Source organism: Amblyomma maculatum, chromosome 1 (assembly GCF_055883805.1).
Source record: "Amblyomma maculatum isolate TAMU_Amacu chromosome 1, ASM5588380v1, whole genome shotgun sequence".
NCBI lineage: Eukaryota > Metazoa > Arthropoda > Arachnida > Ixodida > Ixodidae > Amblyomma > Amblyomma maculatum.
Genome location: NC_139344.1, coordinates 394,722,398 through 394,746,471, shown reverse-complemented (window position 1 = coordinate 394,746,471; position 24,074 = coordinate 394,722,398). Strand labels below are relative to the sequence as shown.

Genomic DNA, 24,074 nt, shown 5'->3' with positions numbered 1-24,074 from the left:
AAGGGAGAAAGAGGAGCCGTAGTAGAGGGCTGCAGAGTAATTTCGACCACCGATCTTTAGCGTGCGCTGACATCGCACAGCACACGGATGTCAGCGTTGTTGTGTTGTGGCTGTAGGAAGAAGGAAAAGAAAATGCACGGGCCTGCTACTGGCTCTGTAGCTAAGCCAACTCCGCTGCCTGATTTAAAAAACTGATTTATTTATAGGAAGGGAAAGGCGAGGTAACTGTCTCACTTGTTTTCTGTGGACACCGCAACCGCGCCGTAAGGGAAGGGAGGAAGGTGGGAGTGGAAAGAGAGAAAGAGGAGCCGTAGTGGAGGGCTACGGAGTAATTTCGACCACCTGGGTATCTTTAACGTGCGCTGACATCGCACAGCACATGGACGCCTCTTAGTTTCGCCTCCATCGAAACGTAGCCGCCGAGGTCGGGATCGAACCCGGGTGCTCCGGCACAGTAGTCGGGCGTCTTACCTGCACCACCCCGGCGGGGCCCTCCGCTGCCTCGTGCGGACAGATGAGAAAATAGAGAAGAAAGGAAAAAGAGGGAGAGAAATACGCACGCCGCAACAACAGCCGTCGTCCACCATCGAAGCAGTGGCGGGTGCAATGACGGCCTACAACAGATCACATTCGATGGCTGGCTAGCCCCGGCTGCAAGCGGCGTTGGCCTACCGTCCCAGCCCCATAGGGCCATGAACTGCCACCCTTCACCACATCCCTCGATGTGAGCGCACGTTAAAGAAAAGATCGTCCATGTGCTGTGCGATGTCAGCGCACGTTAAAGATCCCCGGGTGGTCGAAATTACTCCGTAGCCCTCCACTATGGCTCCTCTTTCTTTCCACTTCCACCCCCACCTTACTCCCTTCCCGTACGGCGCGGTTGAGGTGTCCACATAAAACAAGTGAGACAGTTACCGCGCCTTTCTCTTCCTATCAATCAATCAGTATTTTTTTTTTCAATCAATCAGAAAAGATCCCCAGGTGGTCGAAATTACTCCGTAACCCTCCACTATGGCTCCTCTTTCTCTCTTTCTACTTTCACTCCCACCTTCCTCCCTTCCCTTATGGCGCGGTTCCGGTGTCCACAGACCAAGTGTGACAGATACTGCGCCTTTCCTTTCCTGTGAACCAGTTATTATTATTATTATTATTATGACTGTGTTAAAGGCGGTATCGCGATCGCATGTGTTTTATTGAAAAGGTTAAGCTTCCTCCAAAACTTTTTTGCTAGTGATGTGCGAATAATCGAATATTTCGGATAGCGAATATAATATCCTTCTCTTTGATTCATAGAACTGTTGAAGTGGGTGCATGCTCAAAATTAAAAAAAAAAACAAAAAACAAAAGCAGGCTTTAAATTTTTGAATAATTGGCGCAAAGTTCGAATAGGCGCCACCGTATGTTTTTTTTTTGTTTGTTTGTTTTTCGCAACTGCTTCAGGAACATAAATACAAAAATGTCCCGTATCATGCGTTCGCGATCTGTGTTCTTGGGGTTCAGAACCGCGAAGCGGTACATTTGCCTGGCGGCATTCATAATGCTCGAATGCCTTGGAGAATGGACAACACTGCAGAACCCGCTCAGGAATTAAACCCCCGGCTTTATGCCCGATCTCGGTTCCTGTGGCTGAGGAGCTCCCCAGATTTGCAATTGAAATTAGGACCTGGAGAAAAGTATTCAAATTAAGAGGTTAATTATCTTAATTTCAAGAAAGGGGAGGGATATTGAGGTTACAAAAGAAGCAATATATTTTTTTCTCATATGTGTCGTTCATGCGTTGCGTGTGACTAGAAACGTTTATGACTCCGAAATTCTAACAGTCAATTAACTTTACTCGATCAAGCGGGTAATTATGACCAGACCAAAGAAGCCCCGGGGCCGCTGATGCAGTGGTTAGGGCTCTCGACTATACTGTGCCCAAGGATGCGGGATCGAATCAGCCGCGGCGGCCGCTTTTCGATAGAGGCGAAAAACAAGGCGCTTGTGCGCTGCGCGATGTCAGTGCACGATGAAGAACCCCAGGGGGTCGAAATTTCTGGAGCCCTCCACTACGGCGTCTCTCATAGCGTGAGTCGATTTGGGACGTTAAACGCTATACACTAAAACTAAGGGGGTACCAGTGCAAAGAAATTACGCGGCTGTTAGCCCTACCAGCAACAAGCTTTACAAAAGAAAACGTAAGTATTAAAAACCATTTGCATATACGCGGACGTAGAAAAATAAAAGGAATAACGCCCTAAAACACGCATAACAGTGTACTAGGCACGAATTCGTTACGAAATAAGAAGGTTCCAATAGAAAAAAAAAAACTGTTGTGGTTATAGCTGGTTTTGGAATCAGTGCATTACCACTATGCATTTTTAATGCTAAAGTCGTTTAGGTAAAGTACTGTAGCAATAAACACCAAGGCAAACTGCAATAGTACTATTGTGACGGTGACCTGCGCGGGATACTATTGTGGCTACGCTGTCTTCTAGGCAGGCCATGGCAGCACATGACAGCTTACTATTGGCGTGCATCATTATATCTAGCTCCTTAATGTTACCATCCCTTATATCTGGCAGTGACTGGTCTAGGTGTCAGCAGCGGGTTATGAATACGAGGAGACCTTGACCTGTATTCCAGGTTATTCTTGCCAAAACAAACACGCATTTTTCTAGCTCTTGTACCTTTTGGCACAGAAAGATCTCGAGATCGGGAACAAAGTCAAGCCATTGCCGTAAGTCCCAAGGCATGAAGCTGGTTTTGCTCATGTACTTGCAAAACTGCCCTTCGTGTGCACTGACCGCAGCAGAACGACGTTGAATAACAACTTCACACTTTTCGTTACAGCTTTTCTATACGGGTCATGCAAATCTTTCCTCCTACAGATCTCGCAGGTTGGTTATAGCAGCTTATAATTAAGGCACGCTTCCATGAAAGGCTACCTCATCCGTTCGCTAGTCGAGCATTCAACGTTACAGAGCCCCGCGTTTTTCTCCTCCACGCCCGAGTCCTTTTCGGCGCAGTGCAAATTTTGCGGCCAGAGGGCAAACTTATACCATATGGTATGGGCTTGTCAACAAAATACCAGTATTAACAAAATAAATCAGCCAACGTGTGAAGGCTGGGAGGCGGCTCTGTCCAGCTCGGACCTCAAGGAACAACGAGCCCTCGTCGAAAGAGCACGGGCAGCTGCTTTTACCAACGGTGTCCCAGATTTACACTGTACCCAGACTAGGGACCCGCCTTCCCTTAATCTAAGCAAATGTGGCTTTCAATAAACGTTTTCCTCATCATCATCATCATCATCATCATCATCATCATCATCATCATCATCATCATCATCATCCATACCCTCATCCTCTTTTTTGTTTTAGCTCCCGATAAGTGCCAAAGTTCGGCGTCCAAATTCGCCGCTCGGGCACTGCATGCGTACAAGAGATGCGAACGTGTTCATCAGCGCTTCTGTCACACCCGCCCGCGGACGCCCAGAGCAAAGATGGGTGCGCGCGCCTCAATCCACGGGACTCGCGAGGCACGCCAAAGAAAAGTACAGCGGTGATTACATTCCACTGTGATTATTAAATAAGGAAGGGCATCCAATTAACGCCGCGCTATTTCGTATACCTCGAGTCACTACAGCCGGATTTGTAATTAAACACAAAATCAACAAAGAAAAATTAAATGCGAAGAAGAAACGATAAGCGGAGCTATAGCTGCTGCCGTGTCTGCGTCCTAATCACTTTGGCGAGCTGCAGCGACCCAACACGGCGTGTGAGCGGACGACACAGATCTCAGTGGAACCCAGAAAGCGAGTCCGCTGTATACATGTATGCAGTATAAATGGAAGGGGGCGCGTGCGTTCGTACACACGCACTGACTCAAGCAAACAACATTGCGTGCATCTGAAAGCGGCGGCGGCCGCGGGTCAATGATTAATGACGACACGGTCTCGCTTCCGCAGGTGGTGGCCGCCGCCTCAGGCTTGTTTCTTCGCAGTGTTGGCTCGCGGAGGTTTCCGCTGTGAATCTCTCCCTTCTCCCTCGTGTCCTCTCTTCCTCCACCACTAACATCTACCCTCTCCCTTCTCCATTTGTCCACCTCGTGCTCGAGATAACGTCTATTCGCGGTGTAAGCGTGTGGAAAAGACACCGTGCCTTGAAATATCAAGCACGGGTTTCCGTATAGCCGGGTCCGGATTCGTGCCTCGCATGTGCGAGCGAGTACGCTGATCGCGTGTGTTTCGCAAATCTTCGACCGGGGATTTGCACAAAGTCGTCCATTACTGTCCGCTAGCACCTTGCGCGAGGTAGTGCATGGCCAGAGGGCAAACACGACCGAACAGAATGACTCGAATAACCGGAGAGGGAGGGACAACTGCTCGGGGTTACTGCTCCTTCTCAACTTGATCGCGCGCGCGACCGAATCGAACTTGGCAGCGCGGTGCAAGCGCATATACTGCGTTGTCGTGTGACCACTCGAATATGAATGCGAAGCGTGTTCGCTAATGCGGAGCGAGACACCCCCGCCGAGCTCCGTGAGTGCGAAGCAAGGGTAGCGATATAAACTGCTCCCCGCTGTATACTTGTAGATTTGGCGTCGCCTTCTTTGCCTGTACACTTGTGCTTCGAGTCTCAGCCTGCGTGGTTTCGAAGTCTGCGGACGCATCGCCGTGGGCGGTCCACCCCTTTTTTGTGGGTGTGGATACACGCGGCCATAAAGAATAACCGTGGAAAACCCTGTCGCACTGTGTGCACTGCTCGAGCAGACAAATGCGAGGAGAAAGTGAGAAAGACAGCAGCAGGTGGAAAGGGCAGCAAAAGGTCACGGTGCGAAAGCCCGTATTTTTTATTTCGACTTTGGTGGTCCCCCAAAGCGCGTTGAATAAGTGTAGTGCCGGACGAAGAAAGGAATTTTCCCCGCCATTTGCAAGAAACGCACACCCACGCAAATTCCCGTCTCGTGGATCGCGCACGAAATTAACGCTTTGAGGTGCCCTATCCGCTCGTAAACGTGAGAACAATTAGCATAAGTCGTGAGAGCCGTTTCCTCTCTAAAGCCCTTTTGACCGACGGAGGTCTGTAACCATACCTCCCATACTGCAGTCTGGAAGTCCTGCAGGCCTTACCCGGGCTTTCAAATGGTCGCTGGCCAGCGCCTACAGACCGGGCTGGTTACAAGCAGCTTGCTCTCAAGGACCATTGACGAAGATGAAGATGTGGTTACTCCTGGTAGCTTAATGGAGACTCTTTTTCTCGCTCTGGCCACGGAGAATCTTGCCATGCAAGGGGCCCCCTGACGGCCTACCGGGCACTCAACCAGACTCAGCCGCGTGCGTACGAACACCGCCCGCTGGGTTTCACAGCGCGTGCCGTGGCCCCAGGTGATCCCACCTGCGGTCAGCTTCGGCTGATTTATGACGCATCCATATGGGCTACGGCGGACTAAGAAAGACAAAGTACCGTGGTAATCGGGGCCAAACAAAAGCGCCCCGCCCCGCCCTAATAGACAAGGGCACATCATATAGGCAAAATAATAATAATAAAATTAAAGTGTACACTCAAGTAGGCAAGCCCGTGCGCTGACGAAGCCGATTGTTATAGGATTCAGTATGGTGGTCATGTGATTCACGGCGCTCTGTATACTACATATACGGCCACAAACAGCAAGCGAACATCATATAGGCCCCGCCCCTTAGCTCGGAACCTATCATCAGGGATGCGCGGCCAATTCATCACTGGGAAAGAAGTCAGCGGGATGACGTTTCTGCGTAGGCGGAGGTGGGGTGCTTGCGGAGCATGTGGAGATTAGCCGAGAGGCATGGCCCGACTGTCCGCCGCGCGACGGAGCCGGCCGCGGAACCGGCCGCTCACGTATGCCGTACGTGCCCGCCCGCCATGCTCGCTACCCTTGCTCCGGGTTTCGGTTTCCGTAAACCCCAATTAGCGGCTGTGTTGCCCGCCGGAGCGGACGGAACCCGATTTGCTTAGACACACATAACACACCCCGAAGCGGATACTCGCCTACGCGACTCCGGGGGAGAACGCTGAGAAAGGGCTAAGACAGTACACAGGGAACGCTGTCTTGTATGGGGCGATACGAGAAGAGGCTGTGTCCGGCAGGTCGAGCAAATGCGTTCCCTGTTCAAAGAGAGCTGCTGCTGCTGCTGCTGATGCTGCCCGAAAGAGGGGAGATAGTTGTCGAAATCTGGGGAGGCCTAAAGAGAGATATGCAGAAGGAAAACTAGGAGGATAAAACTTAGCAATGTAGGCGACTTTCACTATTTTCAGCGAGGTCTAATGGCAGCTCAGCAGTCTCGGGACGCCGAATGAAACAAGAAGCCGACGAGACGGGGCCCCCGCTCGCTACTTTCGCCCGTCACCATTCAGTCCTTTGTGATGCTATAGAACCGCGAACAAGAGGGATCCCTGAAAGACTACCAGACTTTTTGACCTTCTTTGAAGTGAACGTCAGCTGTCCATTCTTGAAGAGCGCCTGTCGGAAGTACCATAAGCTGCAGGTCCTCCAGGGTCCTCCAGGACCACCTGACCGCAGAGAGCACATCTTCGAGAGGTCACTAACCACGTACCATTGTCGGTGCTATCATTGTCATTGACTTTGTGTTTCGGAGCTCTAAAATACATACGCCAATTAAGGTAGTCGAAGAGCCCTCTCCAGTCATTCTTGTCTATATATCCAAGGAGACGACTGGGGAGGGCCTTGAAGTGTGAGGACCATTTTAGCTTAGGTTAATGAGGAGATGACGCAAAAATGCGTTTCTTTTTTTCTTTGTTTGTTGCTGGATGTAACATCTATACCCGGCACAGACAGCGAAAAGGACGAGCATGCCCCCTGGCGGGCTTTTACAACATTCCTTCTTGTTTCTTTGTACTAATTTTATTAAGTAACACAGATATAATAATGTCGAAATTTGGGCTTGTTGGTTCATACTTCCAAGCTGTAGCGCACACAAGACGAGGAACTGAGAACGAGAGGACACACACAGCGCTAACTTCCAACAGCGGAGCAGTTGGAAGTTAGCGCTGTGTGTGTCTTCTCGTTCTCAGTTCCTCGCCTTGTGTGCGCTACAGCTTGGACAGATATATCATAACGACTGTGGAACTGCGTTGTCCAAGAGTCGTTTTTTTTTTTTAGCCTCTTTTCTTGTTTCCCTAAGGGGAACTATGTTTTTGGGGCGTCTCAGGGGAATTTGTTTCTTACCTAAATGAAAGAGTTATGTTATAGGTTTCTCTGCGCTGATCGCGGAAAACCGTGGCGAGATTTATAGCTTGCCACATCCAGCAAAATATGAGCATACAGAGCCCCCATACTTCTCCCCACGCTTAATTCCAAGATCGTGGACATCTCTTTAAAGCACGACTGTGAAGCCGCTTCCATCGCATTCAAAATGCACACGAAGGGTGCACTCCAGTTATTTATTTAGTAATACTGCAGCTCAATACTTTGGCACAAGCAGGAGAGGCTATTCACAAACAAAAAGAAGACACGAAAAAGCGTATAAAATGTAACATGAAATGAACATAATGCACAAAAATAACCACAAATGAAACGTCAATATCGCTAACTTAATAATAATAATAATAATAATAATAATAATAATAATAATAATAATAATAATAATAATAATAATAATAATAATAATAATAATAATAATAATAATAATAGCTGGTTCACAGGAAGGTAAAAGCGCAGTATCTGTCACACTTATTTCTGTGGACGCCTGAACCGCGCCGTAAGGAAAGAGAGGAAGGTGGGAGTGAAAGTGGATAGAGAGAAAGAGGAGCCGTAGTGGAGGGCTACGGAGTAATTTCGACCACCTGGAGATCTTTAACGTGCGCTGACATCGCACAGCACACGGACGCCTCTTCGTTTCGCCTCCATCGAAACGCACAAAAATGATTTTGCAATGCAACCATGAAATCGTTGGACTGAAATACATCAATTGGAAGTGAATTCCACTCGTTCATCATTCGAGGGAAAAAACTGTACCTGTAAGCGTTTGTTTTCGCGAAGATCGGTGCAAGCAAATAATCATGACTGTGTCGTGTTCTCCTCGTAGAAGGCCGACATACGGACGCTGGTAGCGTCATATTATTTTTTTCAGAAACAGTATTATGTAGTAGTACAAGACGATTAATTTTTCTGCGTATTTCGAGTGTCTGCATTCCATTCTGTAACATTATTAAGGACGGCGAAACCTTCCTGGCATATTTCCCGTATATAAATCGCACTGCTTTTCTCTGGACTCGCTCGAGTTACACCTAGCACGTATAAAATTACCGATTGATACATTTACTGGAGCGACGTCTGTACGCCTCGGGCAATAAATACCGAACTATGGAAATTTGGGCAAGTGGGTACTAATTCGCTCTGGACAACGCGGACTGAAAGGAAAAAAAAAAGGAATATGGCAGCATTGGCAGGAAGAGCACACTTCAATTGAGGTTTTTCACAGCAATCGACGTTTATAAGAGAGATTTATGCGACCGTTCGGCAGTTGCGCCGCGTCCGTTGGCGGCGCTGTACGTGGTTATTGATTTAAATACCTGTACTTAAAAAGCGTGGACTCACAATGGAGGAAAAGAATTAGGAAACTAACTAGTAAGTATGCTAGTCACAAGGACGGAGAAATAAAGAGCATTAAGCAACAGGTGAAAAACACAGAAGGTAAAAATTGGATAAATTCGATGGAAAAGAAACAGAGTGTGGAATTATACCGAAAGTGGAAAATGAAGATCAGGAAGGAAGATTTCTTTGATAACTCAAGAGGCAGTGCCCTACTTTTTGAAGCTAGATCAGGGTGCCTTAGAACACGCAGCTACAAAAAAAATATTAACAATTGAGATGACGCATGTGCTGTATGTGGAAACTCCAGTGAAACAATTGACCATATTATACTCGAATGTAATGGTATCCATCCGGAAGTTGATGCAGGCGCAATCACTGTTCCTGAAGCTCTGGGGTTTAGAGATACTAGTGGCCGGATGATTAAAGCGGCGGTGGAAACTAGCAAAAAACGACTGGAAGATTGGTGGCTTAAAAGCAGAGAAGTGACATAATGTTAGTAATGTAGGAACAAAAAATTTTTTCATGCAGTCCTTAAAGCATTCGTCCAGCAGTCGACTTAATTCCATAAATTTTCTTTTTTTCCGCACACAGTTGAGATGTGGAATGAACTTGACGGTTCGCAGGGTGAGTACTTTGTTCAAAAAGTACAGAGGACAAGCTGTCGGGCTAGTTGGTTTTCCATAGTTTTTGCAGCGCGTAGCCGGACAAGGACAAAAACGTAGGAACAAGTAAGACGCACAGGCGCTGAAATAAAGTTGTAGTTTATGTCCTGTGCGTCTTACCTGTTCCTACGTCTTTGTCCTTGTCGGCTACGCGCTGCAAAAACTAAAAAGTGCCTCTTCAGGTATGATAATATTATTTTTTCGTTTTATGTAACCGCTCCTGCAATAATAATAATAATAATAATAATAATAATAATAATAATAATAATAATAATAATAATAATAATAATAATAATAATAATAATAATAATAATAATAATAATAATAATAATAATAATTGGTTCACAGGAAAGGAAAGGCGCTGTATCTGTCACACACGCTCTGTAGACACCTGAATCGCGCCGTAAGGAAAGAGGGGAAGGTGGGAGTGAAATAACAAAGAGAGAAAGGGGTGCCGTAGTGGAGGGCTACGAAGTAAGTTTGACCACCTGGGGATCTTTAACGTGTGGTCGAAATTACTTCTGTAATATGTCAAAACATGTGACAGCAGTATCTGTAAATAAATAAATAAATTCAGCTTATGATGATCACGACAACGACGCGTCTTCAAACTTCGGCGCCCAGGAAAGCAACAAACAGGAAGGTACCAGAATTGTACCCTTCTGACCCTTGTACCCCTTGTACCCCTATCTCTTTCCTCCTGCTCCGCCGGGGTGGCGCAGTGGTTACGGCGCTCGACTACTATTCCCAAGGATACGGGATCGAATCCCGGCCTCGGCGGCCGCTTTTCTATGGAGGCCAAAAGCAAGGCGCCCGTGTGCTGTGCGATGTCAGCGCACGTTAAAGAACCCCAGGTAGTCTAAATTTCCGGAGCCCTCCACTACGGCGTCTCTCATAGTCTGAGTCGCTTTGGGGCGTTAAACCACAAAAACCAAACCAAACCAAACCATCCACTCCCTTTGTCTTCCTCAGCTGGCATTATACTGCCTCGAATGCAGGCCAGCCGGAACAAAGCTGAGAATAAAGGGAAAGGGATGGACGAGCCCGTTCTGCCGGCGTCATCAGACATGCGACGCTCGTCGTGCTAAGCGAGTTGCCACGTCCTCCGTCTCGTGATAACGAGTCCTGGCTGGCAAGCGCGACTCACTTAGTGGGCGCGATATCGAGGGAGAGTATTTCGTACTCTGCAGCAGCCATACACTCCGTGAGCGGGGCTTTAGTCACGTCGTAGAATCGATAGAGTCGCAGACGTGCCGTGCTTTGCCGATCACATCGCGGCCGCGCTGTCGCCGCGTCGACAGCGCTGACGGCTTTGGCCGATCGCTTGCATGCGTTTCGAGCCGTATTAAAGACCCAGACAGCCTATACCTCCCGCGAGTGGCTTTTACGTGTGTGTCGTTGTTAGGGAGGCCGCGGCGTATATATGCGTTGTTGGGAATTTCAGTATTAAGCGACAGTTTGCTTGCTCTCTGCGTGCGAGGTTCGCTGTATTTTACGAACTATAGCGTGCATATCAATTGGGATCCGCTCTCCTTCTAAACGGACGGCGAGACTAAAAAGTGGCGATAAGAAAGACCCGAATAGACACCGCTTTGCGACAATCTCCCTCACTTTTTTTTTTTTTTTCTTGCCTCGGAGTAAGTGCTCGCTTTCTTCGGCTGATTGTGAGATTTGGAGACGAGGTCAGGTTTGGTTGCATTAGCTAAGCAGCGGGGGAACTCAGTTATATACTTAGTATGTTGGAGCTGCTCCTATCGCTGTTGCAAGCGAACTGTGAGACTTGTAGCCATCTATTACGGCCTTCGGACAGCACCGTTTATGGTCAGATACACTCATATATACATAAACTAAATGCATGGGCGTGAACCAGGAGTTAAGGTTTTTTAGCAGGTTTCCACACAGTACACGCCGTCCGCGATGCTTTTGTGCTAGGGAAGTTTAAAACAGTGGATAGCTATTTGACTATTAAACCTTAAAAGGAGTTTTAAAAAGGAAATTTATCTGTTCTGTATGGAGAGTACTTACCTTCCACAGCTTCTACATCTGCCTCCTACTCCTACCCCTTTCTTTATCGCATTTAGCGTCGGCTCATGTTCGCACTCCGGAGCGTCCATTTTAAACGTTACCTCGCGTTTATCACCATAAACGTTGTCCTTGAACTTTCGAGGCCGCTTTTAAGAGCTACTTGGCTTTAGAGTATTTTGTGCTTACATATACGATCATATGCTCTTGTACCGAATGCTGTATACTTTAAGGTTTAGAGTAGATATGGTAACTCTGTTTCTACTGAAACTCCTTCGTGGATAACAGTTTTAACTTTTGTTTTGTTTTGTTTTGCACTCGACAGTACGTTTCCAACGCCGGCTGCTTGCGTAGCCTATCATGCAAGGCCAGACGCATTAGCGCCTGCATTACAAAACAAAATAAGAACTGCATAAGAATTCATGCATTTATGTCTGAAAATTCACAGCAAAGCAGTCATAACAAATTACAGACCGCAAGGTGCGGCTATGTAACGATTTTATCTGAAGTTCTTTAATATTTGGCCGTATAGCTGAAAGGCGGCGATTCGCATCGGTATTTGCTTTCTTTTTCGGTATCATTTGCTACGAAACTAATGCGCAGATACTCCTCCCCATCCTTTCTTTCTTTATTTTTACTGAGAACACACGAAAATCCACCCTTTATCTTTGACAAAAAAAAAAAAAAAAAGTTCTGTTCCGAGATTTTAAGCTATAGGTTAATAATGGTAGATGTAAGGAAATAGCTTTTTTCGGTGGGGTATGCATATACCTTCATGATGAGGTATAACGATCGACTGTAGTTATGTCTCTCCTGACAAACAGAGTTGTGTGCGTGTACGGTCACAATAGCACGTGCGCTGAGACGGCCACTAAGGCAATATGACAACGTTTTCTTGGCGCGCTGATTTGCGCTTCTGGCACTAGTTGCGCTTAATCGCAACACGACTTTTTTAATGGCGCTATACAAATGCGCCCACATTTACCTTGAACGCAGAATTTGCGCTAGCTCACTTCGCGAAGCGCTGAAAAACCGACAGTACTTAAAGAATCTGTATTTAGGCAACAGCCTAAAGTTAAGGGTTGCCTCGAGCTCGTCCTTGTACTTCTATATATGTGCGTATTATTACCACGTGTTCTGCCAATATAGACAGTGTACCTCTCATAATCACCCCCCTCCCCCCCCCCCCCCCCGACCCCCGCCCTGTAACACATAATGTCGAGAGTGACTGAAGCGAAAAACACTTATGAGTCACAATAACCTCATACAGATTTCTCATACTAAACTCGTAGAAATCAAATATCTCGTACAAATATCATTGATCGCATGGGAAATATATGAAATTGTATGAGATTTGTATAAGTTTAGTATGAGAAATCTGTATGAGATTACTGTGACTCATACGGTTTTTAGCTAAGGAGTGTAGTTTAAACTATGAATAAAAGAGCGAATCGCACGCAGGGTGGTTTGCATATTGTGGCGAGCTGCAGCACCACTGTCCAAGCACATGAGGGTTGGACTCGCTAAATGAACTTTTTGTTTTATACTTGTATAGGCCGCAAGTTAAAGTAAATCGACCATGATAGAGCAGTTTTAAGTGTTTCGTATTGAAATCTACCATCGCAGTAGAAGTGAAGTATTTCGGTAACATGGTAGACCGCGTTCACTACTTGTTTTCCGACTGCAGTGTTCAGCCGCCTTGTAACAAAGCATTGTAGAGACTTGCGGGGACCCAAATTTGTTTCCGATACTATGATAGAATAGAATAGAAAAGAATACAGTAGAATAGAATAGAATAGAATTATTTTCATGTATTACGCATACATCAAGAGGTGGGAGAAAAAGCTGTCATCATGCAGCTTGACATAGGCTCCCGCCCCCTATACAAGAGCAGAGCCTCAGCTACAAATGTACAAAACGTCAATAAAGCAAATTTGCTTTATTGAATGAATTGAATGAAAACATGAATGAATTGTAATCAAAATAGCAAAAAGTTTAGAATGAATGAAAAACAGATAGTAGGAAATCTCCACAGTGAATTGAGAAGAAAGCAGCACAAAAATTATATAACAAGAAATTAGTCATATTAGAGCATATGAATAATTTTATGCAAGTGAAGAAAAGCATGACAAAAACAATCAGTTCAGCGATAATAATGACGGGTTCTCAATGTTAATTCCCTCTTTCCTGACACATATTCGGAATGGCACAACATTTCAATGCTGAAATTGGTCCGTGAACGTGGCACAAATCAAAATTCGGGATGCCGTGTTGAATAATAGTGACTGTTAGTTCTTAAACATGCTATATATGTCAGCAAATTTAATTCATGTTTTTGTTGGATTCTGAATGTTTTGCAAAGGCGATATTTGTATAGGTGAGATAACGCAATTAAACCAAACATTTTCAACAAAAAGTCAGAGTTGTGAGTTGAATAATTATTAGAGGTAGCTTTATTCAGCCTATTTCGTAGTTCTATTAGCTCTGACATATTTATTGCAGTCGTTGTACCCCGCACCAAAAGGCAGTACTGTATATGGGAAAGAAAAAGGGAATGATAAGACAAGTCTAGTGCTTATATATAATAACTGCCTGTTGCGAAACAATGTGCCTATTAAACGTGCCCATTTACTTACGACATGGTCGACGTGCGTGTCCCATCGCATATTTACTTTAAAAATTTACCTAGTGTTTTGAAACAATTGGCTATCTCAATAGGCTTATTATTCAATACTAAGGGACAAATAAGGTCCACTTGCTTCCCTTTTGCTTGAAAAATTACGGCCGTAGTTTTTTCAGCATTAATAACTGTTGCGTTACTAAAAGTCCATTCTTGTAGTTTCTTTAACGCGTCGTTCGCCCACCGGCACCGTACCTCACTATGATGATAGCTATATTGATATCCCTTTTTTTATTCCCCTTTTTCACTTCCTCCGTCCTTTTCGTCCCAGCATCGACCGCCGAGCAAGTTTCCGCGCGTTGCCTTTCTTCATAACCTCCTCCTCCTCCTGTCGTGCAGGCTCAGCGCGGCTCTAGCCCCAGAGCTCATCTGCCAGCGGATCCGGGGCCTGACGGTGGCCCAGCGACGCTTCTGCGCGGCGCGGCCCGACGTGATGGTGGCCGTCGGAGAGGGCGCCCTGCTGGGGCTGGCCGAATGCCGCCGACAGTTCCGACACCGCCGATGGAACTGCTCCGACACGGGCGCCTACGAGTCTGGCTTTGGGCAGCTATTCACCGTCGGTACGTGTATATGTAATACGTGCGTATTTTACAGTTTACAGTTGGGCGATTGTCGGTGGGAGTGTCCCATTTGCATCGCAAGGCTTTCATGGTCAAATCCGAAACGTTCATATGACACTAATCTGAAAGTAATTAGATATTGATCACGTTGCGAACTTTCAAATTTTTGCCTTCTTAACCATCACAAGACCAAAATTCACTACAATAGGATGAGTTAAGCTTTGATACACGAAGAAGCAGAGACTCTGCTTGGAGCACCTGTTGTGGTGTATATGTCAGTGAACAAGCATATGCTAAGATCTGGCCTGAAAACAACAGGGACAACCTTCCGACCAACCTACCTCCCTGCATCCCCCCCCCCCCCCATCCCTATCTCTCTCTCTCTCTCTCTCTCTCTCTCTTGGTCCTCAAGACAAGAATTTTCGGCCTATATGACAGTGATTTCATATTTTAGCAAGTCTGATTCATTGGCTTTTTAATTCAGGGTGTACTCTAATTTCGCGGGCTCCCATTCTCTTCCTACTTGTTACGTGCGAATCGGACACAGTGCCTAGTCTGACTGAATCTATTTCAGAGCGTTAGCCTTTTATCCTAATTCCTTCCTCAGTTTTAAACCATCAGTACAAGCGCCGTCCGCAGCGCTTTCCTTGTCATCGCGCCAAGGGGCTGTGAGGCTGTGGTCTTATGAATGTACCTTTTTGCATTCCTATTTGGCATTTAAACGTCTTAACATGAGTAAAAGGTATGCATTTAATAAAAATCTGACCGCCAAAAGCAAGAAAACTAACAAAGGCTAGAAAGTGAGTTAATCTGCACAAAAAACTAGGGCGTGTACATTCGCAATCAACATAGCCTGATTGCCATGGCAAGGCGATGGGGACGGGGGTTCCCTGACATACTGATGCCGTTGGAGTTCCTTGAGGCGAAAAACGTTTGAGAATTCCTGCTTTAACATTTCAGTAGAATGCATAATTTATCGGCACAAAAAGCCCTGGAAAAATATGCATTCTACTTAGCGAGACCAACTAGTCCGTCTCGTTATATTTCAGCTTTGCGAAAGCGTAGCGGCGATTCCCGTGTAGAGAGATGCTACAATAGAGATATCATTCGCTTTTCTCAATCCAGCGCGACTCAGTGGACACATCAAAAAGCAGTCGTAAAGAGAAAGTGGATTCAACTAGCCGGAAAGCTCGCGTATTCTTTTTATTTTACCCTTCTTTTGATAGATCAACATTTACAGAGAAATGACGCTAGCAGACGACGAACAAGGATGAGGCGGACACACACGATCATTAGAGAGTTTTAGCACTGCGTACGTAAGCATATGCAGAACCCTTGCGTACGTAGGCGGCCTGCGTGCTGCTTACTGCGCATGCGTCATACGCATCACGATTCTTGCGTACTGCGTATACGTTGCTCGCGTACGCAGAAATCCCTACCTCTGCGTTCGCTGAACCGTCTGCGTGTTGCTCTCGCGTAGGAGAAAGCTCGACAGATACGTTTGGCTATGTGGCCGCGCATGATATGCAGCAAACACGCAGCGCGTGTTCCTTTCTTTTCTTTTCATTACAGGCGATTTGACGTTTCGCAAGAAGTAAAATCTAATTCATTTGTTGCTCCGCAGTAGAGGGCGCGGATTGCCTTATGCGACGCACAAATTGTCTATGAATGCGCTGCGCGAACGCTCGAACTTCTAGCTGGTGTATTTCGTCGCCAGGATCTCTGAAACTTGAAGCAGTAAGTACGACGTTTCCCGTGGGCTTTACACCTATAGACAAACGCAGTATTCAAGAATATGTGGAAGCGAAAGATTTCAAAGCCATTTTATGTCTTCACGGGGGGCACCTATGATTTTGTTTTTGGTATAGAGCAACTACAAACATCCTAGAACAGACTGTGAAAATATGAAATGCCATTTCAAAGGCGGAGTATCTATATAACGCTGCGTGACTTATAGGGGTACGAGCTGGTAGGGATCTTAGAAAATATGTAAACACAACTTACCGCAATATCTTTCTTGTTTAGTACAGTACCAATGGAGGCTGCTTATCATTAAATGTTGACGAGTGCTTTGAATAAATGTGTGACAAAGTATGCTGAGTCCTTCCGCGGGTAATCTATAAACGGCGCTAAAATACGTGTTGTGAAGCCGCACATGCCGCTCACACGCTCGCTATGCGCTGGGTGCTTCTCCCAATCGCGGAAGCTTCTCGTATACAGCTGCCGTATGTACTAAATTTTCTTAATACCTTTCATTCAAAGTAAGCAGCCCATAGACAAAACTACATTCAAAAGGCATTTTTAAACTTCGGAGGGGAACGGTCCATTGTAGCAGACGGCGGCGCAGCCGACGCTCTTTTCGATCGCAGACGACGCTGGCGACCGCGAATGACATTCGTGTGAGCAGACGGACTGCTGGTCGTCTGCTATTGTGCACGGTTCGTTTTTCGTGCCGAGCGATGACTGCTTTTAGCTTAAAAGCTTGTATCATTTGAGCGGCCGCCTTTAAGAGGGAACGTTGAAACTTTCGGAAGAGCAGACAGCTAAACTTCAGGCGTATGCAGGTTTTTACAACGCAGATTCATCGAGGCGCGTGAAATATTGGCTCCAAAAAAGCTGTAGCATATTTTGTCATACTTTTTCTTCAAAATATTCGCTAACTTTTAACCATCTGCCGTGTTCATTGGGGCTGGCCTAAACCGGAAAATTATTTTGGTAAGTTTTCTTTGCCTATGGGCCATGGTGTCGACTTTTACGGCATGCGTTTCGTGGCATTTTAAATATACTCCGCCTCTCTAATGAGACTTCGTATAGTTTTGCAGTGTATTCCCCGAGGTTCATAGTTACTTTGCACTGAATGATGATATCATAGGCGCACTGTTAACTCGGAAAACTGCTTTGGCATATGACATTGTTTCTTTCGGAAAAACGGTTTGTTTCTTCGAATTTTAAATTTGCACGGGGTTGTATTGTTAATTTTCGTTTTCTACTACGTTTGCTGGGGGTAGTGCTCCGATTCGGTTAAAGTTATTAATTATATCCTCATCCTCTGTAACAACGACGAACCAAATCAGCACCTTTGCAACATGGGTTCCATCTCTCGCCTGTCGGAAAAACAAAGAAGCAGGAGTTCCTGCGCTGGAAAATTTAGTTCTTGAATGGCTGCGAGATGGCACTGCACAGGCCACTGCGCTTGCCGCGTTAGCTTTCAGACCCCTGCGTACGTATACGCTTCCGCAAAAGTCTTTCTGTGGCATGTACGCGACCGTGGCGTAGCGTTCCGCAAAGTACGTGGGCTGTGCGTACGTAGCGCTCAATACGCAGTACTAAAACTCTCTATTGTCCGTCGTCTGCTAGCGTTCTTTCTCTGACAATGATTAACCAACTCGTCCAGCAACATATCTTTATCAGCTTCCCGGTTGAATCAGGCACAGGCGACTGTCGCCTAATTTCTGAAGTTCTCACTGAGCGCTCGTATCACAGCGACCAAGTCCGAAACTTTCCTCGCTCAGAGGCGACATCCATATCAATTAATTTCACGAGTTTCTTAGAGCTCAAGTGAGGTGCAGCCGATAAGTCGTCCCCTCAAATCACCACAAACTGGGCTTCGGTCACTGGGGCGTTGAGAATAGAAGCCAGCATTGCTTTTCCACTGCCGCTCTCAATTCGCTGCACGGACGGAAGAGATTACAGGCGTGATCAACAAAGGCTGCGAACGATGGTGGATGTGCGGCCTCCCAATGTGCCTCCGCGTCTCGGGTTGATGCATGGCCGCCGAGAGAGAACGCTCGCGTCTCGAATAACAACTGCACGCTCGCGGCCCACGCCACTACATAGCGCACGAGACCACCTTTCCACCTGCCTTCTTTAAACCTCTTCCTTCAACAAGAACAAGAAAACAACCAGCCCACAAAAACGGCGCACGCGTGCGCGAGCGCCCAACTGCCTCCGTCAACCGGCCCGCGCTGGGGCGTTCTTCACAAAGCCTCAGCCGCTGCTCGGCGCCGGCGCGACGTTTAGCGTTGGCGTCGCGTCGCACAGTGTGGGTAATACACGGTCCGGCCCTCCTCGTCTTGGCGTGCATCTTCTTCCACCCGTAGAGTGGTCGTCATGCCGGCGGCGCCCCGAGGATTGCGCGCGGCCATGCGTGAACGCCAATTGCCGCGACGCGCGGCGCAGATGAAAGACGAGGCCGCCGCCGAGTGGGAGGTTCCCGCGACGACGCGGCAGAAGCAGCAACGTCGGTGCATGCGAGCGGCGTGCCTGGCCCCCATTTCTTTTTTTTAGCTTTTTTCTCGTCTTGACGCAGCATAAATGGCTCGTTTGGGCGAATGTAAACACGAGAGACGCGCGGCCTTCCTGTGTTACGCGGGCAAGGGACGAGTCCAGAGCACGCGCGACTCGATCGCTTCTTCCATCAGTTTGACCTTTCCCTTTCCCGTCAGAGAGTAAGAGAAAGGCTAGCGGAGCACTGTGTTGGTATGCGCTGCGTGATGAGATCCCGAGGAAAGAACTTGTCGAGATATTTAGCGCAGTCTCAAGGTCGGAATTTGACTGGGACTTTTGACCACTCGTGAGGCAGTCACGAAGGGCTCTGGATGCGTGCCGTCGTTGGTAGGCCAAAATATTCGGCGATCACCTTGTCGAAGCGAGACTTCTGAATTTACGATTGCAGAGAATTTCAGAAATGCCTCCTGGTCCAGCAACATACTACATGTGATTTCAATAAAAAGGGAACAGCAGCTGCGTGGCGTTCAAACAGTTCATCTGCAAGAAAAGGGAGAGAAGAGGTATAGGGACACTTAAGGGTATGACGCTGGTCATGCGACCGGGTTAAAATCTATGGACCATATGCCGGCTCCACTTGCGAAACGTAGCTCGCGGACATGCACCTTAAACAAAGCATATGAACGTGTCTGAGCGCTCTAAGGAGTGGCGTGTCTTCGAGACCTTCCAGCGGATTCGATTCCCCTTTCAGCCTCCCATCTCGAAGGAGAAGCCCGACTTGATAGCGCTTGCGAACTCCGCCATGTCATGTGGTCTCGTAACCTCACACAATCCGCCGACCAGTTAGTGAACTCTCATGCAACCTGCAGCTACCACATGCAAAGAAGTTCGGTTTTGTTTGTGGGGTTTTAACGTGCCAAAAGCTGTGAAAGGCGCCATAGTGGAGGGCTCCGGAAATTTCGACCACCTGGGGCTCTTTATCCCCAATAATGTAGCACCTTACACTGATAGGGTGCGATAGGGGAATAATGTAGCAGCAAAAGGAGCCTCCGCTGTCGCTTTCGCAGTTCAACTAGGGTTAACCAGAGTTAAACACAACTAATTTTTTTTTCACTTGATGCTTTTTTTCCTCCCGTCATTTCTTGGTAGCTGCGCAAATTGCATTTTATTCTGTCCCAAACAGCGGCCGCGAAGCATCCTTTCAATCAGATAAAGGCTTCATTCATTCATTCATTCATTCATTCATTCATTCATTCATTCATTCATTCATTCATTCATTCATTCATTCTGGCTGGATTTTGTGGCTTGCTGCTAATAATTTTATGCTTTACGTTTCCTAAACTTACACTCTGCTTTCTTTTAGTTGCTTTTATGACCACCTAAATATTTCTATGCTTTTACACTTGTTGCATTTTGAATATTTAGGTTTATTTGACGTGCCGCGCTGGATAGAATGACGTGCGCTCGCTTGCGTGTTGTTGTTGTGGCTGTAGGAAGAAGGAAAAGCAAACTTGGCCCTGTAGCTGAGCCACCTGTTGTGGCTGTAGGAAGAAGGAAAAGAAAATGCACGGGCCTGCTACTGGCTCTGTAGCTGAGCCACCTCCGCTGCCTCGTGCAGACAGAAGGGAAAATAGACAAGAAAACAGAAGAGGAAGAGAAAGACGCGCGCCGCAACAACGGCCGTCGTCCACCACCACAGAAGCGGTGGCGGGTGCAATGACGGCCTACAACGAATAAAAATTCTGTGACAGGCCAGCCCCCGCCGCAAGCGGCGGTGACCTATACCTGTCGCAGCCACCTCCTGCCTCGTGTGGACAGAAGAGAGAAAGTAAAGAAAGAAAATGAAGACGAAGAGAAAGACGCGCGCCGCAACAGTCGTCGTCCACCACCGAAGCGGTGGCGGGTGATCCGCTGACAGGAGGTAGTTTTCAGCGCTGTGCTCCGGCGCGGTGGCTCAGTGGTTAGGACACTCTACTGCTGAACCCAAGGACGGGATATCAAATCCCGGCAACGGCGACCGCTTTTCGATGAAGCGAAAAGCAAGGCGCCTGTGCAATCTGTGATGTCAATGCACGTAAAAAAAACCCAGGTCGTCGAAGCTTCCGGAGCCCTCCCCCACGGCGTACGTCACATGTAGGCTTAGTAGCTTCGGATGCTAAGCCCTATAAAACAAACAAAACTATATAGTTTTCGGCGCTGGCTTTTTTTTTTTTTTTTTTTTCTCCGCACTCGTCGATAGCATAGGGGCATCGCTGCGCTGATCTCTCCGCCTCCTAAGGTACAGCTTTTCTTTCTCGCCTATATACGAAGTCGCGGTGAGATTTTCACGCCATAGGTTCACTCACTGCAGGCGCCTCGGAGATCGCTTGAAAGCCACACATAGATACACGCCGGTTATTTGCACTTAATGGCGCTCGCTCTGTTAGTTCTTGTCTAGGCACTATAGTTCTTGAAATTGCGAGAAGACTCGTGAATATTTCCTGTTGCCTTTCTTCCCAGTTCTCTGTCACAAAATTCTTTTCAAGAACTGAACATTCACCCTATGAAACACCACCTGTCTTCCATCAGCACCCAGTTGACGCCTTTAGAACTGGTGTGCCTCTGTGTGTGTATGTATGTGTGCGTGGGGTGGGGGGGGGGGGGGGGTGATGATGATGATGATGGTAGACATCTTGTTCACTTGCTGGTTTTCTTCCATTTTATGAACCGGTCCAGTGGACACTGCCTTAATCCGGTGAAGGTTTGGACCCGCTCCTCTGGGAATGGCAGCGCTAGCCGACGAATTAAGCTGTCCGAGGATATTTTTGTCTCAACCTTATGTCCCTGACAGTGCTAATAACTTAAACCTTCCGCTCTAAAGCAATCTTAATACTCGCGAGAGCGTAACCTGAGATTTAGAGGCACCTCGTAGTGAGTCATGACGTCATTTTGAAATTCGAAAAGATTGATTTTTATTCTTCAAAAATGTATCGTTTGGAAGTGTGTGTGCGCGTCCCTGCTTCATCCATCGCTACGTGTATTTGCACGCGTTTTCTCGTCTGGCATAGACGAAACGAGTCGCACAATTAGCCTCGGACTAGAGCTGTGCGCGCTTGTTTGTAACTGCAGGAAGCCGCGAGGCGGCGTTCGTGTATGCCATCAGCTCGGCCGCCGTAACGTACACTGTGACGCGGGCGTGCACGCGGGGCCAGCTGGCGCGCTGCGGCTGCGACCGGACTCCGCACGAGGAACCGCAGCTACGCACCCACTACGCACATCGACTCATCAGCCCCGTGGTGGAGGCGCCACCGGCCGAGCCGGTCACCTTGTGAGTCCCACTATCTCGCCTCATTGCGTATGCGTGCGTGCGTGTGTGTGTGTGTGTGCGTGCGTGCGTGCGTGTGTGTGTGTGTGCGTGTGTGCGTGTGTGCGTGTGTGCGTGTGCGCGTGTGTGCGTGTGTGCGCGTGTGCGCGCGTGTGTGTGTGTGCGTGTGTGTGTGTGTGTGTGTGTGTGTGTGTGTGTGTGTGTGTGTGTGTGTGTGTGTGTGTGTGTGTGTGTGTGTGTGTGTGTGTGTGTGTGTGTGTGTGTGTGTGTGTGTGTGCGTGCGTGCGCTGCCTCGTTTTTAGTTTACATCTTTGGCATGCTGATGCCTCCTAACTGTCGAAAGCTGAGGCATATCTTAGATCCAGACATCGCATATAATGGTTATCTATGAAAGGGCAAAACCTGAGCATTTTTGAGCTGAAAGACAGGGCAGTCTCACTTCTAAGGTTATTAGGAAAATACGGGAGATGGGAAGGAACGACATTTCCCCAACCTTCATTGGCTAGAAGGTTCCCTGTCAGAGAGGTCGTCGTCTCCTTCGTCATCTTTGTTGGAACTCTCAGTAAAGGGCCCCGCTGGCCACCGCTATCCGGCCGGCAGCTTTACATCAGCCGTTGCTTGTTGGTCAGCTTTGTGCTAAACGAGGCTGCCATCCATGGGGAAAGGTGGGGCATGGTGGAGGTTGTACGCCGCCGGATCGGTATTAGACGGGCCCCAACGACGTGGTATAGTGCGGGTCGGAGTTCTTGGCCATCGTGGAGGCTTCAAGTGTACGAAAAGTGGTTGTCACCAATGCGGCTCGCTGATAGAATATACGAGCCATCAAAGTGGATCAGACACCATTTTTGGCACCCAAGGCATCTACCAGCACAATTTACGAGCATCATTTTGTTTCAAATTGTTAATGGGCAAAGTTGTTTACCTCTCATCTGCTTTTTGTGCCTCAGTTTTCGCAGCGTATTTGTGTAACTGTCCACTTATAGTGCCAACAGCCCCATTTTATGTGAAGATTCCTTTATTAATCATGGCTGCAGCTGTTCTCTGCTTCCGCGACGCAGCGCCCGAGGGGCGCAGTTTGTGCGGGACTCGTGGTCTTCCCCGGCACCTGTTCGGGGCGGTGAAGCTGTAGCCAGCCACAATCACGGCAGCCGCGGCCTGACCGCCGACGAGCTGCTGGCGCTGTCCACGCTGTCGGCGGGGGACCCAAGCTGGAAGTGGGGCGGCTGTAGCGCGCACGTCAAACGCGGCATGCGGCTCGCACGCCGATTCCTCGACGTCCGCGAGGTGGAGACCGATGAGAGGGCGCTCATGAACCTTCACAACAACCGGGCCGGAAGAAAGGTGAGCCCTTTTCATCTCAATGCTCATCATCCCTTCGCGGTCAAGTATGGTTTTTTGAAAAAGGTGTAGCACCAAAACGGACGACACTCAGAAAGAGAAAACAGGGCAGGCGCGGACAGGCGAAGGGTGGGACTGCATGGATCCCATTTACAGCGCCACAATAATAAAGCCTGTGTGGGAAAAGACGGGAACTTGTGCAAAATAAGGCTGAAGGAGACAAAAATCTGAAACAGGAGTAGGGATAAGATAGCCCGGGAACTGCTATTTAATGAAAAAAGTAGTGATTGTGTAAGCACATCATCTATTGAAATGTATAGTAATGAAAGGGCGTTTTTAGATATATACGTACGTGCCTAGATTTTTTGTGCAGTTTTGATGATGTACCCGTCGCGTGTATGAAATTGATTACTGCTATCTGGTTTCCTATGCCTTATATTCACTTCCTTCTGTGGGTGAATAAACAGTTGCAAGTTGCGCCTGTCCTGTTTGTCTCTTTCTGAGTGTCGTCCGTTTTGGCGCTACATATTTTTCAATGGAATATGCACCAATTAGCCCTCCAACAAGTATTATTGAGCTATCAAGCAAGATCTCTGTTTACAGCTGTAGGCGCGCTACTTCCCCGTGGGCATGTATGATCACTTTTCGCGAAGATTTGAATCGACTCATGACAGCGGGACGAAAGGGTGATATTTATTGCACATGTTTGC

The 24,074-nt window shown here is 47.6% G+C and overlaps 1 protein-coding gene across 1 annotated transcript in view; it reads left to right on the top strand.

Annotated features, from left to right (window-relative positions):
- The window catches only part of LOC146208617 (protein Wnt-7b-like), a 49,203-nt gene that overhangs the window by 1,208 nt on the left and 23,921 nt on the right, over positions 1-24,074 (top strand). The window contains exons 2-5 of the mRNA XM_084578957.1: positions 2,682-2,719; positions 14,275-14,495; positions 21,831-22,029; positions 23,085-23,367. Coding sequence (XP_084435083.1) covers positions 2,682-2,719; positions 14,275-14,495; positions 21,831-22,029; positions 23,085-23,367 — 741 coding nt within the window. The remainder of the gene's footprint in view (positions 1-2,681; positions 2,720-14,274; positions 14,496-21,830; positions 22,030-23,084; positions 23,368-24,074) is intronic.